The sequence below is a fragment of the Bactrocera dorsalis genome, chromosome 1 (genome assembly GCF_023373825.1).
Source record: "Bactrocera dorsalis isolate Fly_Bdor chromosome 1, ASM2337382v1, whole genome shotgun sequence".
In the NCBI taxonomy this organism is placed as follows: domain Eukaryota; kingdom Metazoa; phylum Arthropoda; class Insecta; order Diptera; family Tephritidae; genus Bactrocera; species Bactrocera dorsalis.
Window position 1 is genome coordinate 4,806,218 of NC_064303.1, and position 20,555 is coordinate 4,826,772.

Here is a 20,555-nt window from a genome sequence, read left to right on the forward strand (position 1 = left end):
CGGACCGGGAATATTTCGTCTTGCCCTAGATCACCACCAGACCTATTTACTTTGCTGCCTTTATCATATCTGGTGAAATACTCTCGATAGAACCTTATATGCGATACTGAAGAGACTTATCCCACCATAGTTGGTGCAGATTGTGAAGTCTCCCTTTTTGTGGATTGGGCAGATCTCATTTAAATTCCAATCCTCGGGCATGCTTTCGTCCATATTCTAAAAAGCAGCTGATGCATGCTCCTTATCAGTTCTTCGCCGCCATATTTGAATAGCTAGGTCGGCAACCCATCGGTCCCCGCTGCTTTGTTGTTCTTCAGACTGGTAACCGCTATTCGAACTTCTTCATGGTCGGGCAATGGAACGTCTACTCCATATGTATAAATCGTGACAAGCCGAATCGATTTTGCCTTGTTCATCTATGTTTGTGTACATACGCCAACAAGTCCTTTAGTTTTTGAGATATCATCCTGACATTTGTTCAAACTGCTCATATAGGACCACTATAGCTTATAGCTACCATACAAACTGAACGATCGGAATCCTGTCCTTATAAGGAAAACTTTTTTATTTGAAAAGTTATTTACACGAAATTTGGTACACATTATTATCCAAGCCAGCGACATAGTTTCTGAAGAAATTGATCAGTTCGGATCACTATAGCGTATAGCTGCCTTACAAACCGACATTTCGAAATTTAGTTAAAGCTCTTCTTTATACCCTTTTATGCTACAAGCAATGCGCTGTAAAGGGTATCACAGCTTTGGTGCAGCCGAAGTTAATTTTTTTTTATTTTTTATTACTTTTTCGTAAATTTTTCTTGAGTGCGTAAGTACGCATGACAGCGCACAGCCACATACCGGCGCAGTGCGTCTGAGTGCTGGCGGGCAGAAAGCGATGCGCGAAATAATGTAATTCCACTACATATTGCATTACACATTACACGCGTGCGTCTTTTAAGTAATTCCATTTGCTTTTTTTCTATTTAAAAGCTTTGTTATGTTATTTGCTTATGTTATTATTTCCTCGCTGCTGGTCGCGTATGAGGAAAGTCTTGCATTGCGTCTTGCTTCGATGATTGGGTAATTTATAAATTACCTACTCACACACAGGTGTAACATATTTATAAAATACTTACATACATTTAAAAATACATTACTTATGTTATAAGCAGCTGTTATTGTTGCTAGTAAGCACTCTTTGCTCCCAACCCCAGCCGACATTATTGCGCTGGCAAAATGGAAGTACTTGTAAAATATAATAGCCGCTGAAAATAGTAAGTAATAAACGTAATAGCAAAGAAGTGAAACTGCAGCGCTCAAATGAGGAAATTGAAAATCTTTAACGAACGGTAAAGATAAAAATCGGGCAAATATCGTTTAAGTGAAATTGAGCGGAACATAGAGATGAGCTTGCAGTTTTCATTAGGAGATATGGGGATCTGCTTGTGGAAGTGTGGAATCGGTGTTCGAGGAGTCATAAAATGCAATCGAATGGTCTCTAGAGTGGCTTGATATCAGTGTTTAGGTTAACCTCGATACAGCTGAAAGCCTAGGAACCAAGAAGGAGCCATTCTTACGATACCAATGCGCAGACTTTTGAACCATGATAGGAAACGGGTGGTCTTTACCATTTCGTAAGAACCAGATGGATCACGATCTAATCGGTTGATATAATCGATATACAGTATATTTATATGGAAAAGAAAATATATCGGTCTTTTTTCCTTGAGTCTTTTCAAATATGAATACAATTTGTTTATTGTTTTCATTATAATCAAGGCTTTAAACTTCCTAACTTAGAAACCTCGTTCATACATATGACTCTCTTATTCACTGCTGGATGTTTTTTTTTTCGGAACTACTTCAGCTAGGTATCTTGGTTTGCTTTGGATTGTTTATTCTTGTCATTTTTGATTTATTTACCCAAGTCAATTCTCCGATCATGTTAACATAGATTACGTAAATAAGCTGTGCGTTGTAAGCGCCTAGAGTCTGCCAATATCAATTCCGGGTTGTAGGGTTGTACGCTCCAAAATCCTTAGCCTCACCGAGTGAATGGTAATGGGTCGGTGTCAAGTTAGGACTTCACTGCAGCATTTCTGGACCTCGCAAAGAGTTAGAAGTTCAATAGAAGTTCGTTACGTTCCACCCAAAGCTAGAAGCTTTCCGCAACCCCACAAGTGCTGTTTGCTGACCAATGGTCGCTGAGCTCGCTAGGTGCCCATAGATTTAGCGTTTGAATGCATGAAGACAGCGGAACACCTGCTCGTTCCCATCCGGTTGAAATTGGGTTAATCCTTTTAGGATCATTACTACCTGATGTTTACTAACCTCTCTCAAAACTTTATATCATTTTCTCTCCTAATAATGTTGACAGTCTTTGAATCTTTTTTCTTCAGTTCTCATTTTTCTAATTACGATGTTAGTAAGCATATTGGTTTTCATCTAAGTCTTGTTGGCTTATTTACTTTAATATCTTCTACTTGGTTTTATAATATCCTAAAGCTAACCTTAAGGAATACCTGTTCATTCTACATATAAACTTATTGGTAATCACTCTCCTCCATTGGATGAGTACAAAATGCGTATTTCCGAAGAATTATCATCCTACCTGCGGAATACTTCTGCCATCCGGTGAGGTGATAGGGTCAGAAGTATACGAGTATTTAAGTCAAAGTTGAGCTCAAATTTATTTGGTTTTACGCTCAACAAGCCGAACTGATACCTTAAGACCGATCGCTTACTATCATATACCTCATTAACTTCGCTTTCTCAATCAATCAACCAACTAATTACCTGTGAACTGAGCTATTAAAAGGGCATTTCTGGTAACTATTTGCACCAATCATTAACCCGAGAAGAGATCAGTTAAGCTGGATGTGCTGAAATTTACGACCAGTTCCGAGGTAATGATGTGCAACTGAGTAATAATATATTTTTAGAGGCTTCCTACCGCTCGGTTTGAGTTAATTGTTTCGCTGATTTGACCATTAAACGCTCATATTATGGATCAACTGTGACAAGATGTGACCAAAGGTTCATAAATTCGCGCTTTTAGAGTCCCAATAATATTCATTTTGCTTTTTTGAAAAATGTTTTGAAAAAATAAACACTTTCTCCAATATACTTGTGTATAATACAATATGTAGATATGTACATATATATAAACATACATACACAGTATAATTATTAATATACATATTTCCTTTGTTAATTGTCTGTTATATATGCTGACAGTCTGTACGCTCATAAAATCAGCCGCTCGACATTGATTAACCATAGTTGGCACCTGTTAACGCCGCTTCAGTGCACGAGTGGAAACTACGACTAATACGATTTCAACGAAGAGAGTGAAAAACGCGTTAAATGGCGAAATGCAACAAAATGCATTGTAAAGCGATACAGTGACTATCAATTACCGTTAAATAAATGTATACGTATGAAAGCGTGCCGTGAATCATTTTAAAATGCACAAAACATAATTTTCATGGTTGCTTGTTAAAATATAAATAAATAAAATAAAATTAGTTGTCACTTTTTGCTAAATTTATTTTTTTGATGTTGTGGGGTAAACAACAACCAACTGAATTAAAAAAAAAACAAACGAGGAAATTGCTATTTTTTGTAGTTATTATACCCTGAACAGGGTACATTTGTAGTTTGTAACACCCAGAAGAAAGCGTCAAAGATATCGATATTGTTTCATTTAACGAGATATCTTCAAGAAACTTAGACTGGATTATTATACAAGACAACCGTATATTCTCCGAAAAAATTGTTCAGATCGGTTTACTATAGCATATAGCTGCCATACAAACTGACCGTACAAAATCAAGAAAAATATATTTTTATACATTTTTATGCTATAAAAAATATAACTGTAAAGGGTATATATAGACTAGGTGCAGCCAAAACATTTTTCTTGCTTTTTTGTATTTTTTTTTTCTCTTTTTTGCTTTTACTTTAATTTTTTCCTCATCCGTATTTTCTGCTGCTTTAATTAATGCTTGTTCGCAGCGTAATCCTCATGATCGCCTCCCATACACACACATACACATATATACATACAATCATATGCAATTCCTTTGTATGTAGTTATGTATGTGTGCACTTGTTTTGTCGTGCAATGCCTGACTAAGCGCTTTTCTTTGTATTCGCGCGCGCTGTCCGCCTGTTCGCCTCGAGCGGACACTTGCATCGCAGATACGCACTAATTTGGCTGCTACAGGAAGTCTGCAGTTAATCCAGTGTCAGCCAAGCAGCCAATTGTGCTCACTGCTTTGTTTTTGCAATTTTTGTTTTTTTTTTGCCGTTACGTTTTCATGCCACGGACTCCAATCGTCACTGCGCCAACCGTCAATTAAAACATTTAAATTATTTTTATTTCTTTGTTTTGTTGTTTTTGCTATTTTTAGTGGCACATTTTTCTCTATTTTCATTTTCGTTGCGAATTTCTCAATGTAAATATTGCAAGTATGTGTCTACTTTGTGCGAAAATGTGTAAGCCCATGTAGCGTTTTATAGTTTAGAGCATCCGAAGCGCCATAACTCATCGCAATTATTATACTTAAAGAGGCGAATATTTGTGCAATGCTTTGGTGTATTTCCGTTTGTTGTATGAGGAAATTGTTATTGGATGGGGGATGCTCTTCCGGCTGTTGGCAAACTAAGTCTGCACTTAATCTCACGCTAACCTTGATTATTACAGTAGAGCATTGCATTTCCATTTCATACATTTCATATGACAAGGTTTTGTCCTACTGCGTTATACTAGAGAGATGTGGCATCCTCCTAGCAGTCGAGGTGATGCTCAAATTTATGAATTTTTCAATTATTTTAAATTAACTAATGCTTACCGAAACATCTGTGATATGTTGGAGCCAATACCAATGAAAACTATAGACTTAGCTGGCAGGAGCTTGCGGCGAAGGCTATTATGAGTCTCAAGACAGTTGAGCAGATGAAGAGCCTTACGCAACAACTCTCTGAAATCTTCCGCTACTTCAATTGCATCCCTGATAACTTGGATCACTGCGTGAAACCTTCGCCAGGCGGTTCTTTTTCTGCGGAGGGAATAGTAATAAGGTGCAGTAAGCTTTGCCACGACTGGATCGAAGCTTAAGGGAAAGGTGGGAGGAAAGCACTCAGAAGCACTCCATCAACTCAAGCCACCACACCACTACAATGTCGTTCAAGCGGTGGGGTCTGCTATCAAGGTAACAGCGGATGTACTGAGTGCAGTGAGTACTGTAAGTGCAGCTTCAGAAAGGTGTTTATTACTCCGATGACAATGGGCTCAAAACTTTTCAAAGAGTGTTTAACCTCTTCATCAATAGCATCATTCTTCATCATTCATTGTTTGAAAGCCGGATCACAGCCGAATTGCGGACACCCTTATCCCAATTTCATCGGACCCATGAGCTTCGCGAGCACTGGTCAGCAACTAAATCATGCGACTGCGAGATGGTCCCATGTGGACGGAAAGAGATGCTCTGCACTACTGGCTATGAGCCCTGTTCATCTCGGCGTCATAATAGGCGTTCTGACTGGACACTGTCTAACAGGCTTGTCGCACGCAAACTGTCAATGCTGTATGAAAGAAGGCGAGGTGGAATCATTTTGGCACTTTCTTTTCAACTGCCTTATTTTTGCCAGAATGAGGTTGAAACATTTCTGTATACATACAAACTTTCGGTGAAGCTTTCAAAGCTCATGGGATTTTTATTAGCCGCCTGGAGGGTCTAATGATCCATATCCAGGAATTTTGGGATTCATAAAGGATCTGAGCTCACAGCAGTACAAGCAGGGTTCTCAATACCTTAGGTTGGAAGATGAACACTGCGACCTAATCTAGGATTTTGCAAGGAAAAATCTTCAATTAAGTAAGGTCTCATAAACTGAGATCTACTCAGTTAAATGAGAAGTCAGAAGCTGAAGCCGCTCTTTTCTTAACCTTACCAGTTACGGGCGCGATCAGTTATGTATTTACCTCCATGGTGACACTATCGGTCACTATCGGATCAGTGATTCGATTTTTTGCTTTGAAAAAAAAAAAATCACGCAGTGAAATTAGAGTACCCTTGGATATTGTATACAGAAGCACTTTTCAGGCCAGAGACTAAGGAACAGTCGAAACACTGAACTGGTAAACCTTTTTCCTAAATATTGTCCTATCGGTCAGAAAAACTACATGTTTTCTAGTAACCACAAAGCGTGATATATACCTACTACTTTAAGAAAGACGATGCGGTTACAGGGCCGAGTTAATGAATCAACGCCGAATTAAAAAAAAAATTCCGAAATGAAGAATATTTTTGTAAACTATTAATTTTTTCTTTTGCAGATTAAGTTGGATATAATACAATTTTTCTTAAATTTAAATAAAAAATTTATATCTTCTATCATAATACTGATTGAGCATCCCAAGTAGTCGATGTTACGTCAATTGACTAAGCAAACAACTTTCCTAACCCTTCTCTTAAACTTTGTAGCACAATGAAAGGAGGTACAAAAACTCTAGAACTTAAATGGGAGTTTCTGATGTAATAAATGGTAGTATAAAATAAGTACCATCCTAATCCATAAGTATACGCGCCTAATATAGCAATTCCGCTAGTCAAACAGCCTACTAAAAGCGTCAATGTCAAGGCGTTGTATCAAAATCAAGGCACGTTCCAATATCCATCAAAAAGTGAGCTTTAATTCACACCAGCTAATGCTTTATATGGTCATACATATCTACATATTCATAAGCGACATTTGCACTCTCACTCTCAGCGTGATTTCCGCTTTAACGCTTTAACGGTGTTTTCAAGCGCAGCTGTGACGTTGCCATTTTGTTATTGTTACTGTTACTGTTATATTTGTTTTTTTTTCGTAATTTGTGTTTTAGTTTGTTTTTGTGCTTTGTTTTGTTTAAATTTCGTTTTCTCACTTTACGCTTTTCGTTTTCAATTTGCACGCGATTTTTTCCACTGCCATTTCACTTGCTATCCGTGCGATTTCCGGTGTTTTATTTTAGTCAAAACGAGCGACGATGTTTGGCTGTCAAAATGTCAGTTGCTGTTTGGTTTATATATTGTTGCATGTTGTTGTTTTGTTAGCTTTGTGTAATTTATTGTTTATTTAACTTATGATTTACACGTTGTGAACACAATTTGTTTTTTATGTGAATTTGTTTTTTTTTTTTACCTTTTTCCTACTTTTTCTTTGATTTTCACACACTGACCTGAATTGTGGGTTTTTGCAAAATGCAAGAAATTGCGCACAATATTTGTTTTGCTTTCAATGGTAATAATTCTCACCAGCAATTTTTTAAGGTGATTTTAGTTGAGTGCATGAAATGAAAGTTAAATTTCAGTGCAGCAAAATTAACACACTGAAAATTTGCAAAAATCACTTAAATCGAAATTATAAATATTTACCGTAAATATGAATATTTACCGTATTAATGCAAAGCTCAATAACGGCAATTTTATTTTTTGCTTGTATAAGTAATATGTTCAGCAACAGATCTCAATTTCCCCTTCATTGCACTGGCCTACAATAATAAATATTTGTCTGCAAAAACAGCGCTGTTACCGTTACCTTTTCTGTACACAATTTCCACCGCATTGTCATAAATAATTAGCTGTGTGCCATTGAATTATCAAACTTTTTGTTGATAAATATGCGTGTGGGCGGGCAAGTGCCAAGGTTGCAATTTCAAGATTACCCATTTTGGGAACAAGGTCGGCTTGGCACATGTTTTTGCCAATGCTAAATACATATGGTGAGATTAATCATTTATTGGAATTGTAAATAAATAATATTACTTTCAATTATTAATAATAGAATTGCAAATATACAACATTTTTATAAATTTTGACAATATTGAGACTAACGATAATAATCACGTGGCATTATTTCATTCTGAGTGCTTAGAAAGCGCTCTTTGAGCTGAAATTTGATTTTTCAAATTAGAATAGTGAATTTACGCTCACAGAAGACTTTCCATAAGCTTGTATTTGTATTTTTTGCTTGTATATATGTACATATGTATGTATATTCACTCACAGATCTCAATTTCCCCTTCATTGCACTGGCTTACAATAATAAATATTTCCATAACCTTAAAATCATTTGCAATGAAGACAGAAGTTTAACCAACCTTTCTTATATACTCTCGATGAACACACTGTCTCAGTGTATTATATGTAATACGCGGTGTTTTTGGTGAAATCTTCAATTCCTTGTCAGTAAAAGTTATTTATTAACCTTAATACAGCAAAATATCAAAAACTTAAAAATTTTCAAAAATTAGTAGTCGTAGTAGGGTCTCAAAAAAATGACATGTGACCATATTCACGATTTCATCCCTAGTAGCAATCTGAAACAAAAAATTGTTAGGTTAGAATAATGTCGCTACGTCTGGTTCTAAATGGAGACTACCTGAAAAAAAATATTTCTGATTGTTTCGAATTTTTTAAAAATAGTGAAAATCTGTGGAAGTGGAACTATCAACCAGCTACTACAGCCATAGCTAATTATAAGTATCTGTAAAGAAAACTCTCTAAAAATATTAGATAACTCAGTTCAGTGGAACCTGTGACGGCTTGCATATTGTTTTGAAAAAGTCAGTTTCGGAAAAAACGATATTAAAGTTTTGCGGTACATATTTTATTGGATTAGTTCCTACCGAACCAGTTTGAAAACCGGGTCAGCGAAAAATCTAAAGGTGGATAGAAAAGTTCGTAAGCTGACACAATTGATATTAAAACCATATGATTTTTAGTCAGCGCTAGCCTTAAAAATACAGGCGTTATCTAGTAAAATTTAATTTTGAAAAGGTCTTTTGTAGAAACATACTTGATAATAAAAATAAAAAATTTTTTTTTTATTTCTAGAGCAGTAAAGTTCTTACGAAAGCCTAAATTTTGCAATTTAAATTGTTTTTTTTTGCATATAGTTTCAAATTCATAAACAAAAATTGCCTTAAAATAATCAAACTTCAAACATTACTTTATTTTAGACGGTTAAGTTTACGAAGAGTTCATTTGGAAAGCATTCAATTACGTTTAGGTTGACGAAAAATTCACAAGAGATCATTTGGAGAACATTCAATTTCCTATAATATTTATAAACCGAGATATTTTTTCAAATAGTTAGAAGTGAAAATTGAGTTTTTCTATCTGATATTAAAAAAATATAAAACTGTAAAGCGGAGTACCTTCCCGTAAAATTTTTATTTAAACACAAATTCTTGTTGAGGTGTCTAAGAACCTAATTTTCAGAGTAGCAAGAGGGAAAATATTCATTTTTATTTATCCACTCAAGAATACGAATATGTTCCGGTAAAAATTCTACGATTTTCCTAGCTCCAAGAAATATTTTTCCTAAAAGTCCGTCTTTTGTTGAGCATTATCCAAATTTGGAGTATTTTCATGCTTACAAATTCTTGATTCCAAAATTCAATAAGCTTCAAAGCAAAAAAAAAAAAATATTTACCAAATAAAAACAAGAATTCTGGCGCAATTTCTTAGAAATAATGGAAACTACTTCAGTTTTCAATCTATTTATTCTGACTTACTTGCCTCAGTCCTTTATGTGTTTCGAAAAAAGGTATGAAACTTGGCTCAATTCATTTAGAGTGTATGAGAAAGGTAGACCGCATTTTTTGTGGCATTGTCTACTTTTTAGAACAAAAACAAGGTATCACCTACATGAGGGCGCAATAGACCCTAGGTCGCGGTGCAGTTCTCATTTACTTATTTATTGCCTACATTTAGGAAGCATGTTCAGTGTTTAGCCAAGTCTAGTACCTAAACTCTTTTCTGCAAATATTGGATGTAATAAAAGGTAATCCATTATTTTTCTAATATATGGCTTTAATAATCTATATCTCGCGTTTTGTATATAAGATCGCATTACGCTATAGGAAATTAATAATATTTTAGTGTTCATCATATGGCCAAAACCCTTAAGGTTTCACCGTTAGAAAATGAGAAAAGTTGATTCGGTAAAATGCAGGCCATGCGCATAGGATGATGAGGTGCTAGAACATTATCTATGCGAATGTTGTTGGGCTGGATTTTAAGAAATTTTCTTTCCACCTAACAAACCATAGGGTTGAGAAAGATGATATTCTGTATTGAGAAAATCTCTTGGACTGTTTTGTGACGACCTCGTGTTCTTCGAGTACGCATTAAAGATAGACACCAGTGAATTGTAAATACCCCAACCAGTTTTAAATCTATATTGGCGAAAACGGAACCAGGTGGCTGAAAACTACCATAGCGCTTCTGGGAGACAAATTGTCGGAAGTATCGATAAAATAATGGAAATTGTGGAGTACGACCATCATCTAAGCAGCGTTTTTACTGGCCAAGAAAAATTGTGTTATGTGGATTGTTTTAGTCTCCTCCGACTTTACCGACTTGAGAGGCCCTGCCAGAAGCTAAGCTACAGCGGGTATAACTCTCAGGACATACTTATTAAGCCCCCTTATCGCGACAACATAACAATTTTCGAGGAGGATGATTTACATGTTACTTATATTAATGTACTTTTCTGGTAAAGAACATGTTGTTGTCTACATTTAGGGTACAGTTATGAGTTGTTAGCCACGTTTCATACCTGAATTTTTTCCTACAGATATTTTAATAACGGCTTTTAGATCAAGTTACAAAGTATTGCCTACATTGGGGGGAGTTATGAGATTTTAGCCAAGTCTCACACCTAAATAATTTTTTACAAATATATAAAAGTTTATTGTTTTTATTTAAATTACGCAAAATTTAAATAAAAATATTAAATTCATTCTCAATTGAAATAAAAGAGTCATTAACGTTGAGGCTAGATTTCTATAAAAATTGCAACAATAACTATGCTTCCTTGTTCTCTATTGTATTATATCTATAAGAGGCCACACATTAGAGCCAGACAAAAGTCTATTCATAATTATTGCCACAAAAGACTTGAGCAATCACAACAACATGTAGTCGTGTGGGTGTGTCCACAGTATCGCCTTGCAAGCTCACGCTTCCACACGCATACAAACAGATTGATATATATACATAGGTGTATATATATGTTATAAAGCAAAGCATTTGCCGCGCCAATCATCGTCAGCGTGTGCATTAGCTTTAGCGACAGCTACTTAACTGACAAGTGTCACGCTCCATACGCCAGTTAATGTGCGACGGACAGCATGATCTATACGCAAATGTTTAAGTGTGAATATGTACTCGCTTATGCGGTACATATGTATGTAGATAAGTGTGTATTATTTGCTGCAAATCAACAAAAGACAGTTGTGCGCTTTGCTTTTTTCTATCGAATGTAATTGTTTATGACAATGCAACGGAATGCAAGCGAAGCATCTTCGAGTTGCAACACATTGCACACACAAAGTCTATAACAAAGAAAGCAGAAAGATACAGTAAAGATGAGCAACAATGGAAAATATTGTATTCTCATGCTTCACACAAATATACTAGACTGATTCATGAGTTAATAAAGGAAAGCAGGACAAGTGGCAAATTGTTAATATAAATAGATAAATGGAAATATTCAGATTCTAAGCTGTCCCCAAAGTGTGGTTGTACGTTGTGGACAAAGCTTGAGTACAAAGTGGTAAAATAATATCTATTCGACATGTCGCCCCATCTGACCAAAACATCAATGATTGCAGTTCAAGCACCCAATGAAATATAAATCTTTCATTTGGAACTCCTTAAGGTTTATACAAGTCCCTGAACAGTCCCATAGGCGGAAAATAGTATACAAAAATATCTAGTTCTTGATGAAACTGTGGTGATTGTTATAGCTAATTTTTATACTTCGACTAGTCTCTTATACTGCCAAGCTCCTAGATATCCAAATCGTGTTCTACGTAATGCTGGACATGGACATAGAAGGTGTTCTGGCGTCTCTTTCATGCCTTCCCTGAGCTTTCTAGATGTATTTTCATTACTCATGCCCATACAGCTTCCATGCGAGCAGTCCTTTCGAGACCGTGGGAACAAAAAGCATGCATGTTTTTCTTCGGAGCTCTTGCACTTAATTTTGGCGAACCTACATGGCCTTAAACTATTCCATCTCGCCTTGATCCTTCTGTTAGCCCTTCGCGAATTCCATTGTATATCGTTTTTTGTGGCTTTCGCATTTCCTGTACTAGTTCGGTAACCATACAGATGACACTTTTGGCTATCTCATCAGCTATTTCGCTTCTCGGAGTTCCATTGTGTCCTGAAATCAAGTACAGCTAGACGTAGTAGTTACTGCTTTCAGGCAGTCGTTACATCTTCTGCCTCTGTGCTTCTGAGAACATTCTCTAACGTGGAAAGTTGAGTGATAAGAAAATTCAGACAAGGAATGTTTGGAAATGTAACTCATTTACTTTCCAGACGAAAATTGAAGTCAATACACTCTTTCTCTCGAAAGTATGGTATCTCAGTCACCGGTCTATACAATCCATACTGTCCTTCAAGTATAATAATCTTACAAAACTCTCAGAGCATTATACGGGAGAAGGAAGCTTAACTCTAAACAAAACTCGAGGCAGACCTCATTGTGGGCGGAAAGAAGTATGGTAGTAGATAAGTAGGTTTGACGCCCTTTACCCTGACAAAAAGGTGAAGCAAATATGGGGATAAATACTTGATAGAAAGCTATCAAGGAAGCCCAATGTTGAGGAGACGGTTAGGCAGTCACTGATTGAATTATATTGTTTTAAATGAGCTATTGGGAGGCAAAGGTGACTCTTACTAAGAATTATGCTTTAGCTTTCCGCTTTTTCACGGATAAATCAAAGGTAAGGTAGGAGAGAAAATCTATCTAAAACTATCAGTTAACTCCTGTTTCAGACTGCTTGACCACTGTAGAGTCTTTCAAACAGAAGTGGTAGCTATTATGGTACTAGTTTTTTTTCCTTTTACGATGGGAACGGACAGGTGTTTCCCTGTCTTTGTGCTCTCTGGCGCTAGATCTGTGGACCTCGCGCTAGCTCAGGAAGCTGCCTCTCTATGTAGATACACGACTTTCTAATCCGTTCTTAGGACTTCTGGATAGCTCAACGGACAAGCGCATCAGTAGTACAAGTAGGGTATAAGTGGCCTCTCGAAAATCGGTCTACTTACTTTACCTAATCTAACCTAACCAAAATGTGTTGAGTAGATCCACAGATATGTTGATGTTGACTTACTTTAGGCAAGTTTCAGATAACTTCGCAACCTTCTCTGAATGAAATGTGCCATTCAAATACTGATGTTCCTGATAAAGCACATTCTTCTGCACCCAAAATTTCAAGCTAACTAGTCGGGAATAGCAAAACTCATGGATCTGAACTCCGCTTCACAATAATTTGAATGGGGTCTGAAGAAAATGAAGTTCTATTAGTAATTTTCTTCTTAAAGATTCTGGTTTGACTAAAAGCAGGCAGTCCTGACCCTTGATGAAATTAATAAATTCAGACTTCAAAGGCGGTCGGGTAAGCGTTATTGATCACGAGGACCCAAAGTAAAATTCTGCTCATAAATTTCGTTTCAAAAACAATAATTTTGAAAGCAGTAGCATATATGTTGGATACAAACTCCCCGCTGTTGAATTGGAAGCTGAACATTTTAGGTACCACTTTAAAACTGCGCACGAAAACTGGAATCCGGTTATGTCTACTAATGCTTCTTGTAACCTGTTCTACCGCTCGTCAAACTAACCTTATTAATTGTCAGTTGAGTTCACCTATCAAACAATTTGCTCAACTAAAAATGCAAACACTTCACAAACGGCAATAAATTCCTTGTCAATCCAAGTTACACGCATGACAGCTCACTTCAAAATATAATGTCATTATTACGAGCTTACAAGTACCATCGCGCATGTGTGTGTGTGTATGTGTGCCTACATAGCTACAGGGTGTAGTCGTACACGTGAGACTCGTGACTCGGGTGCCAGCGCAGCTTAAAGAAACGTTCAACATTAAAAGTATCGCAACAGCCAACAAAAGATAACAGCAATAAGAACAACAACAATAACTAGCTAAAGGTATGCATTTCAAGTGATCGGATTCCTAACCTCAAACGTCATGTGTGACAGTCGCACACCCCTTTTTAGACGCGCGGTTACAATAATAGACGCACTATTGCCACATTTAGCACCACACACACACACACATACACCTGTAGGCATGTATGCAGACACACGGTGTCGTCGGTGCATTGATAGCTGCGCTTTTTCGCTATGTTCTTCTGGCGGCCCACCAGCCGCGCTTAAGAACGGTGCCAGACTAAACTCGACGGTGCTTAGGCTAAAATTAAATTATCTGCTATACTGCCACACCCCCTTTTCTCTCTTCTATGCCGCTTGTGCGCCAGTCACATTTGCTTGGCTTCTTCACAGCTCATTATTTGCCATTGTTATTATTTTTGCACAGCTATTGTTGTTGCTTTGCTTGTCTACACTATCGCTATCGTCATCGACGCTTTGTTTATTGGCTTGTTTAGCTGCTCATTTGCCTCAAGTATTGATTTTCACGTCGTCATTGTCACCACCTTGTGGCAGACAACAACTTCCGCAGCTGTCGGTGCTCGACGCGCACGTTTCCCTATCGCATGTCACGAGCGTGTGTAGACACATACTACTATTTATACACTCATTGCATTGTCTTCTGTGTTTTCTTTAATGTTTAATTCTGTAAATAGTGTTTAATTGAATTCCATTGAATTGTGTGGAGACTACAAAAAGCCAATAAACACCTGCAATCCTAATTGAATGAGTTTCATCAATGTGTTTTTGTTTATTTTGAAGCTTTTGGCCTTAACTTTGGCATTTCAATCAAAGTAAAGGAAGATATTTGCGCACCATATTAGCGTAAAGCATTCGCATTGAGATTTTTTCAAGCGATTAGTGTTTATTTGGCTTTGACCTTGAGAACGAGCTGCTACTTCAGGTGGTGGTGTTGCAAATTCCCAGCCGAATAACTGCGTTCATTGTTCATCAAATATAGCAGAGGAAATAGCAGAGAAACTTTCATAGATCTAATATCTTATGTTAAGATCCGAAAAAATTAAAAAATGTCCGATCCTAAATTATTTTCTTCTTCTTCTTCTTTATTGGCGTAAAAACCGCGGTTATAGCCGAATTAACAACAGCGCGCCAGTCGTTTCTTCTTTTCGCTACTTGGCGGCAATTGGAGACTCCTAGCGAAGCCAGGTCTTTCTCCACCTGGTCTTTCCAACGGAGTGGAGGGCTTCCTCTGCTTCCCCCGGCGGGCACTGCATCGAATACTTTCAGAGCTGGAGTGTTTTCGTCCATCCGGACAACATGACCTAGTCAGCGTAGCCGCTGTTTCTTAATTCGCTGAACTATGTAAATATCGTCGTATACCTCATACAGCTTATCGTTCCATCGAATGCGATATTCGCCGTTGCCAAAACGCAAAGAACCATAAATCTTACGCAGAACCTTTCTCTAGAAAACTCGTAACATCAACTCATCAGATGTTGTCATCATCCATGCCTCTGCTCCATATAGCAAGACGGGAATAATGAGTGACTTATAGAGTTTGGTTTTTATCTGTCGAGAGAGGGCTTTGCTTGTCAATTGCCGACTTAGTCCGAAGTAACTTCGAAGTTCCCTAATTTGTTTAGTTGTCAAATATACGCCTTCGCATACAAATTAGACTAATTCTTATCTTTGTTTTGTGGATGTTATCATTTCATCAATTATGTTACTATCTCTAACATCAAGCAACATCTCTTCTTCGTTTATCGTGTACTCGTACTACCTATAAACTTTTATATTTCAATGAAGTTCATTTCCTGAGAATTTACCAATTTTAAGCGCCTCTTTAGCTCAGTGGCAGAGCACTGGTCTTGTAAACCAGGGGTCGTGAGTTCAATCCTCACAGGGGGCACAACTAGCTGTAGACTTTTTTGGCTATTTTTAACTACCATGTACTTTTGTCGAGAGCTCTCACTCACTCACGCTTACTCTGCTACATCACTGTAGTTTCATGCAAGCAGAAATGGCCGCCGTTCTTCGAATTGCGGCGGCTTATTTTAGGAAGGTATTGGCTTCTTTTAGGAAGGTATGCATCCTCACCAATTGAAGAGCTGCTGTACAGCTCGATGACAATGAATTCAAAGCTAGTTGAGGAGTTTATGACTTCACTAGCAGTAACATCAAGCTACTTACATATTAACCCTTTCTAGGTAGCTCACCACACCGGCATTGTCGGAAATTGTAAAGCAAATAAAGTTGGAAGAAACGGCACCCATACCCGAATTCTTGCAGAGTGGGAACGAGCTGGAGTCCCTTCTCATTGCGTTGATCAGCTATCAGCACTTGTGGGGATGCGAAAGCCCTCTGGCTCAGAGTGTATCAAAAGAGGTGTCCTAACTAGACACTGTCCCATTGGCACTTATGCGGTGAAGCCAAAGATTTTGTAGAACGCAAAGTTGTTATGAGGAAAATGAGGTGGAAACAACTAGACACTTTCTCCTCCACTGTCCAGTAAGAGTGAAGCGTCTCAGTTGCCATACTTTTTACGAACTCGGCAAATCGGCTGGAATAGTGACGATTGTTGCTTGGTAAAGCGGAAAAAGGTGAGAGTTTCCAAATTATGCTTTCTTCACCCAGTTATGAACGAACTCATACAAAGGTTTTATACGATTCAGTCATTATTCATTTGTGTTGTGTCTGTGTTTCGGACTTGTACTTGATCACAGTCTTTTCCATTTTTTTTTTTGAGTTAGAAATTTTTGATTCACAAGAAGAACCTTAAAGATCTTCTCGTTGCCAAATGTTAGTGTTTTTTTATGTCTGAAGTATTATATTCTAAGTTTTTTGGTGCCGTTAGATATTTGAATTATCAGTCAGTCTTGTCCAATTATCAGACAGTCCAGATGTGTCATATTTTGGACGCTAAATATTTGTTTTGCTAATTTTTAGTTCATAATCGCTCGAGAGACCTATTGCATTTAGATTGTGGTCGCCCATACTCTTAAGAAAAAACTGAGAACATGCCAACGCAATGATAGATTTATAAAAAAATGTCAAAAGTTCTCTGTCTGGAATCGTTAAAATATCTCAAAAAAATCTAAGCTTTTCCAGGTAAAATTTATTCAGATACTCGTATATTATCAGATTCCAAACTATTCCGATTACTTCAGGTTTCATTTGTGAATCAGTTGCTTCCATAGTAAGAGTAAGTAATACCTATGTATTTCTTTAAATGAATTACTCGAGTTTCAATAGAAAAATTTAATATATGCAAATCTTCTTCCTCAACCATAGAAATTTGAAATTCACACCTCCATCAATTCAAATGCGCTGTCAAATGGTCGAATGTAGAGCTCTAAGGAACCACGAAATGATAACGGTAATTTGCTGGAAAAGAATAGCCTCTTTATACTATAAAGCATATTTCTATACCAGAAACCACAACTCACCAGTATATGTTCGCACCACCCCACCAACCCTGCAACGCCAACATTGGACAGCGATCTTCATAACGCTGCCGCTCCTCACCGTCACTTACATTAAAACCAATATAAGCTTTATCGCTATAAGCACTCAACCAATTTTCAGTATTACCCACGAACATGCCCAACTTTTTAATGCGATATGCCTCCGTTACGTTCCCCATTCTAAAATCATCGTAAATGGCATAACGCAAATACTCCGTGTTGGCTTCGTCCCGAAACAGCGCCAAGAGTTTTACGCTTCGTAGATTAACTATAAAATGCAATAACTCCAAACCAATGAAATATTGGCCGTCCCACTCGAATCCATGCAAGTGTTGCTCCCAAGTCTGCGGCTTGGTTTGATCGGTAGTGCGTAGCAAGAAGACGCGCAGCCAAGGCTGATAGTCATCAAGAGCCTCGAAGACCTCGTAATAAGGAAAGGTCACAAGCGCGGAGTGTGGGTGCTCAATTATGTGTCCGAAGACATTGTAAGTCAATGCGATGTAGCCGCCTGCGCCCGCCTGGAAATGACGCACCATAATAATGGATTGCTCGTAGGAGGGGGCTGTAGAGAAAAAATTATAATTTAATGTTTTTTTTTGACATTTTTTATCTATTTTGATTAAATTTACCTTTTTGCATTTTAATCTGCGACGTTTCATTTTCATGTGATAGTTCTTCCAAATCAGCAGTTATCTTCCAATTATCATTTCTTAACATAATTCGCGTCACTACAATCCATACCGTTATTTGCACTGTCACAATGAAGCATAAAAGATATTTAATGAGCTTTTCACACATTTTTAATAAGAAAAATGCTTTCTAATACAAATCACGAATAGACCTTTTACGAACTACACCAAAGCTGTTACTGATCATATTGGTAAGGTTTGCACTCTCGTTCTATCATTTACCATACAAATTGAGATTTCAAGGTACGATTTTCTATAGCAACAATTATTCAGGGTAGTACAAAAGATATCATTGAAAATGTTGTCGACACAGTAGAAATGTTTCGTCGATACTGAACCCGTCTTGTGGAATCATGGGGTTTCAAGTTTACCAAAGGAGCTTAAAGCTCTTATAACTGCTGTATTGTACATTTACATGGGTTACCTTTTCTATTTTGAGATTTAGTATACCTAGTTGGCAATCTGGCCACTCACAACTCTATCGTAAAGTTTGACATTATACATACTCAGTTCGGTTTTTCATACGAGTGCTATTTGTGTTGCTTATAGTAACTTAAAATATTCATGTCACCAAAAACGATTTGATGACTCATCCACCTAATAGTCTTGACTGAGCAATGACTCCTTTTTATTCATGTACGTAAAAGATATTTATCAACGATTTTCGACACCTGAAGAGCCGGTAGCTGCGTTCAGGATGCATGTTTTGGAGCTACCTCAATCAGGGTAGCAAAAGTGCTTCACCAATTGGTTTCAACGATCTTAGTGGAGAATATTAAAAAAATTAACAATAAAACCCATTTTTCATGATTAATATTTTCTTCTTTAATTCCGAAATATAAAAGACAATGCTCGGATTTAAAAATTTACTCCATGGCTTTTATTTTTTCCGATATAATACCTAATAATTATTATGCTGGCGCCGGAACATCATTTAGGCTTTGTGAACCATCATTTTGTGCTACTATAAAATCTGCTAGAGGAATTTCATCCATAAGTTCTGGTCCAGTGCCATCTATGACATATGTCATAAACTGATGTATGCCTTTGTAACCACCGGGATATGGTGCAGCTACTAACTGGAATAAGAAAATCCTATAAACTTAATTTTTGGGTGACCAACTTAGCTACCTGAACAGCCAGCACGGCTACGATCAAGAACAACATCTGTTTCTGCGTCATTATCCACAATTTAATTTTAGATTGAGTATTTTGTGACTCTATAACTGTTGTAAAACAGTGTTGAACTCGTACTGACTCTTAAGTTGAAATTTTATATAAATCCTTAAAAATAAAAATTGTTTCTTCACGGCAGGCTATTAATGAAAACTTTTGCGCTTTAACCCAAAGTAGTCACTTCGACTTCAGGAGAATCTTAAGTCCTGGAAATTAAATTACATCGGAACGATTAGACCCCATATCGATGAAGATTACACAATGAAAAGAATGCAAAGGCATCAATTTATTATGGTAAACGCAGGGCGATCAGAACTCTAGTCATTCCACTGGTTTTTAGCAATATATAAAGGACAACGAGTTTCCAGCTTATTTTAGAGAAGACAGTCGAAGAGTTGCCTTCGTAACAATTTTTTTTTGCACCTTTAATAACGTCTGCTGTTTGTATGACTAACAACTTTGAATAATTTACCGACAACACTAGTTACCTTAGCTAAGGTTTTATAATGTTTTTATTAAGGTTAAAAGTAAGGCTGAATATTATTCATATATAATCAGACATTAAATGCGGATCACTATATAAATGTGTACAAAACTTGATATTACTCGCACATCGAAGTTGTACGTTGGGTTTGAGGCCCACCACATAAAAACCACTCCCAATGAAAAAGAGGCAACTCGTAAGATGAAAGACACCACTTTTTATGACTACCCCTGTAAATGTGCGGTCTCTAGATTGAGAAGGTGCCGCTGCCCAGCTGGTTGATGTTCTCGTAGGAGAAATGCGATGGACGGGACCAGAACGGGAACGATTAGGTCCTTCTGATATTTACTACAGCTCTGTCAGGTTCGACTAATTTAAAAATTTCGGAAATTAAAAGGTTCAATACTTAAAAAAAATGTGTGTAATCCTTTCCAAACATTAATCAATTTACATTAAGATTGATACAGAAAAAATTCTTTATCTTACATTTTTGTATACTCTGAATAGGATATATTAAGCTTAACACGAAGTTTATAACAGGAAAGGAAACGTCGATGAACCTATAAAATATATGTCTAAATAATCAGGCTGACGATCTCAGCCGATTTAGCCATGCTCGTTCGTCTGTCCGCGTACCTGTATATGTCATATACGAACTAGCCCCTTAGTTTTTGAGTTATCGATCTGAAATTTTGCACCTGTCCTTATCTCAACAAGTATCTTGGCCATTTGTCGATGTCGCGTCACTATAGAATACAGC

At 37.1% G+C, this 20,555-nt stretch overlaps 1 protein-coding gene and 1 non-coding gene across 4 annotated transcripts in view; one reads left to right on the forward strand and one right to left on the reverse strand.

Moving 5' to 3' along the window:
- Nucleotides 1–15,819: 15,819 nt before the first annotated feature.
- Nucleotides 15,820–15,891, forward strand: Trnat-ugu (transfer RNA threonine (anticodon UGU)). Its single transcript has one exon. It is a non-coding gene; the product is annotated as a tRNA-Thr (tRNA).
- A 1,186-nt stretch (nt 15,892–17,077) lies between these two features.
- LOC105232408 (solute carrier family 25 member 35) overlaps nt 17,078–20,555 on the reverse strand; it is an 89,510-nt gene continuing 86,032 nt past the window's right edge. The window contains exons 1-4 of one of the 3 annotated variants that reach the window (XM_049446878.1): nt 18,358–18,858; nt 18,076–18,198; nt 17,429–18,008; nt 17,078–17,366 (exon numbers count right to left, since the gene is read on the reverse strand). In XM_049446878.1, the coding sequence (XP_049302835.1) occupies nt 17,285–17,366; nt 17,429–18,008; nt 18,076–18,163 (750 nt within the window). In that variant the 5' untranslated portion in view covers nt 18,164–18,198; nt 18,358–18,858 and the 3' untranslated portion in view covers nt 17,078–17,284. Of the gene's footprint in view, nt 17,367–17,428; nt 18,009–18,075; nt 18,327–18,357; nt 18,859–20,555 lie in introns of those variants that run through there. The other 2 variants (XM_049446876.1, XM_011214070.4) reach the window with 2 other exon arrangements.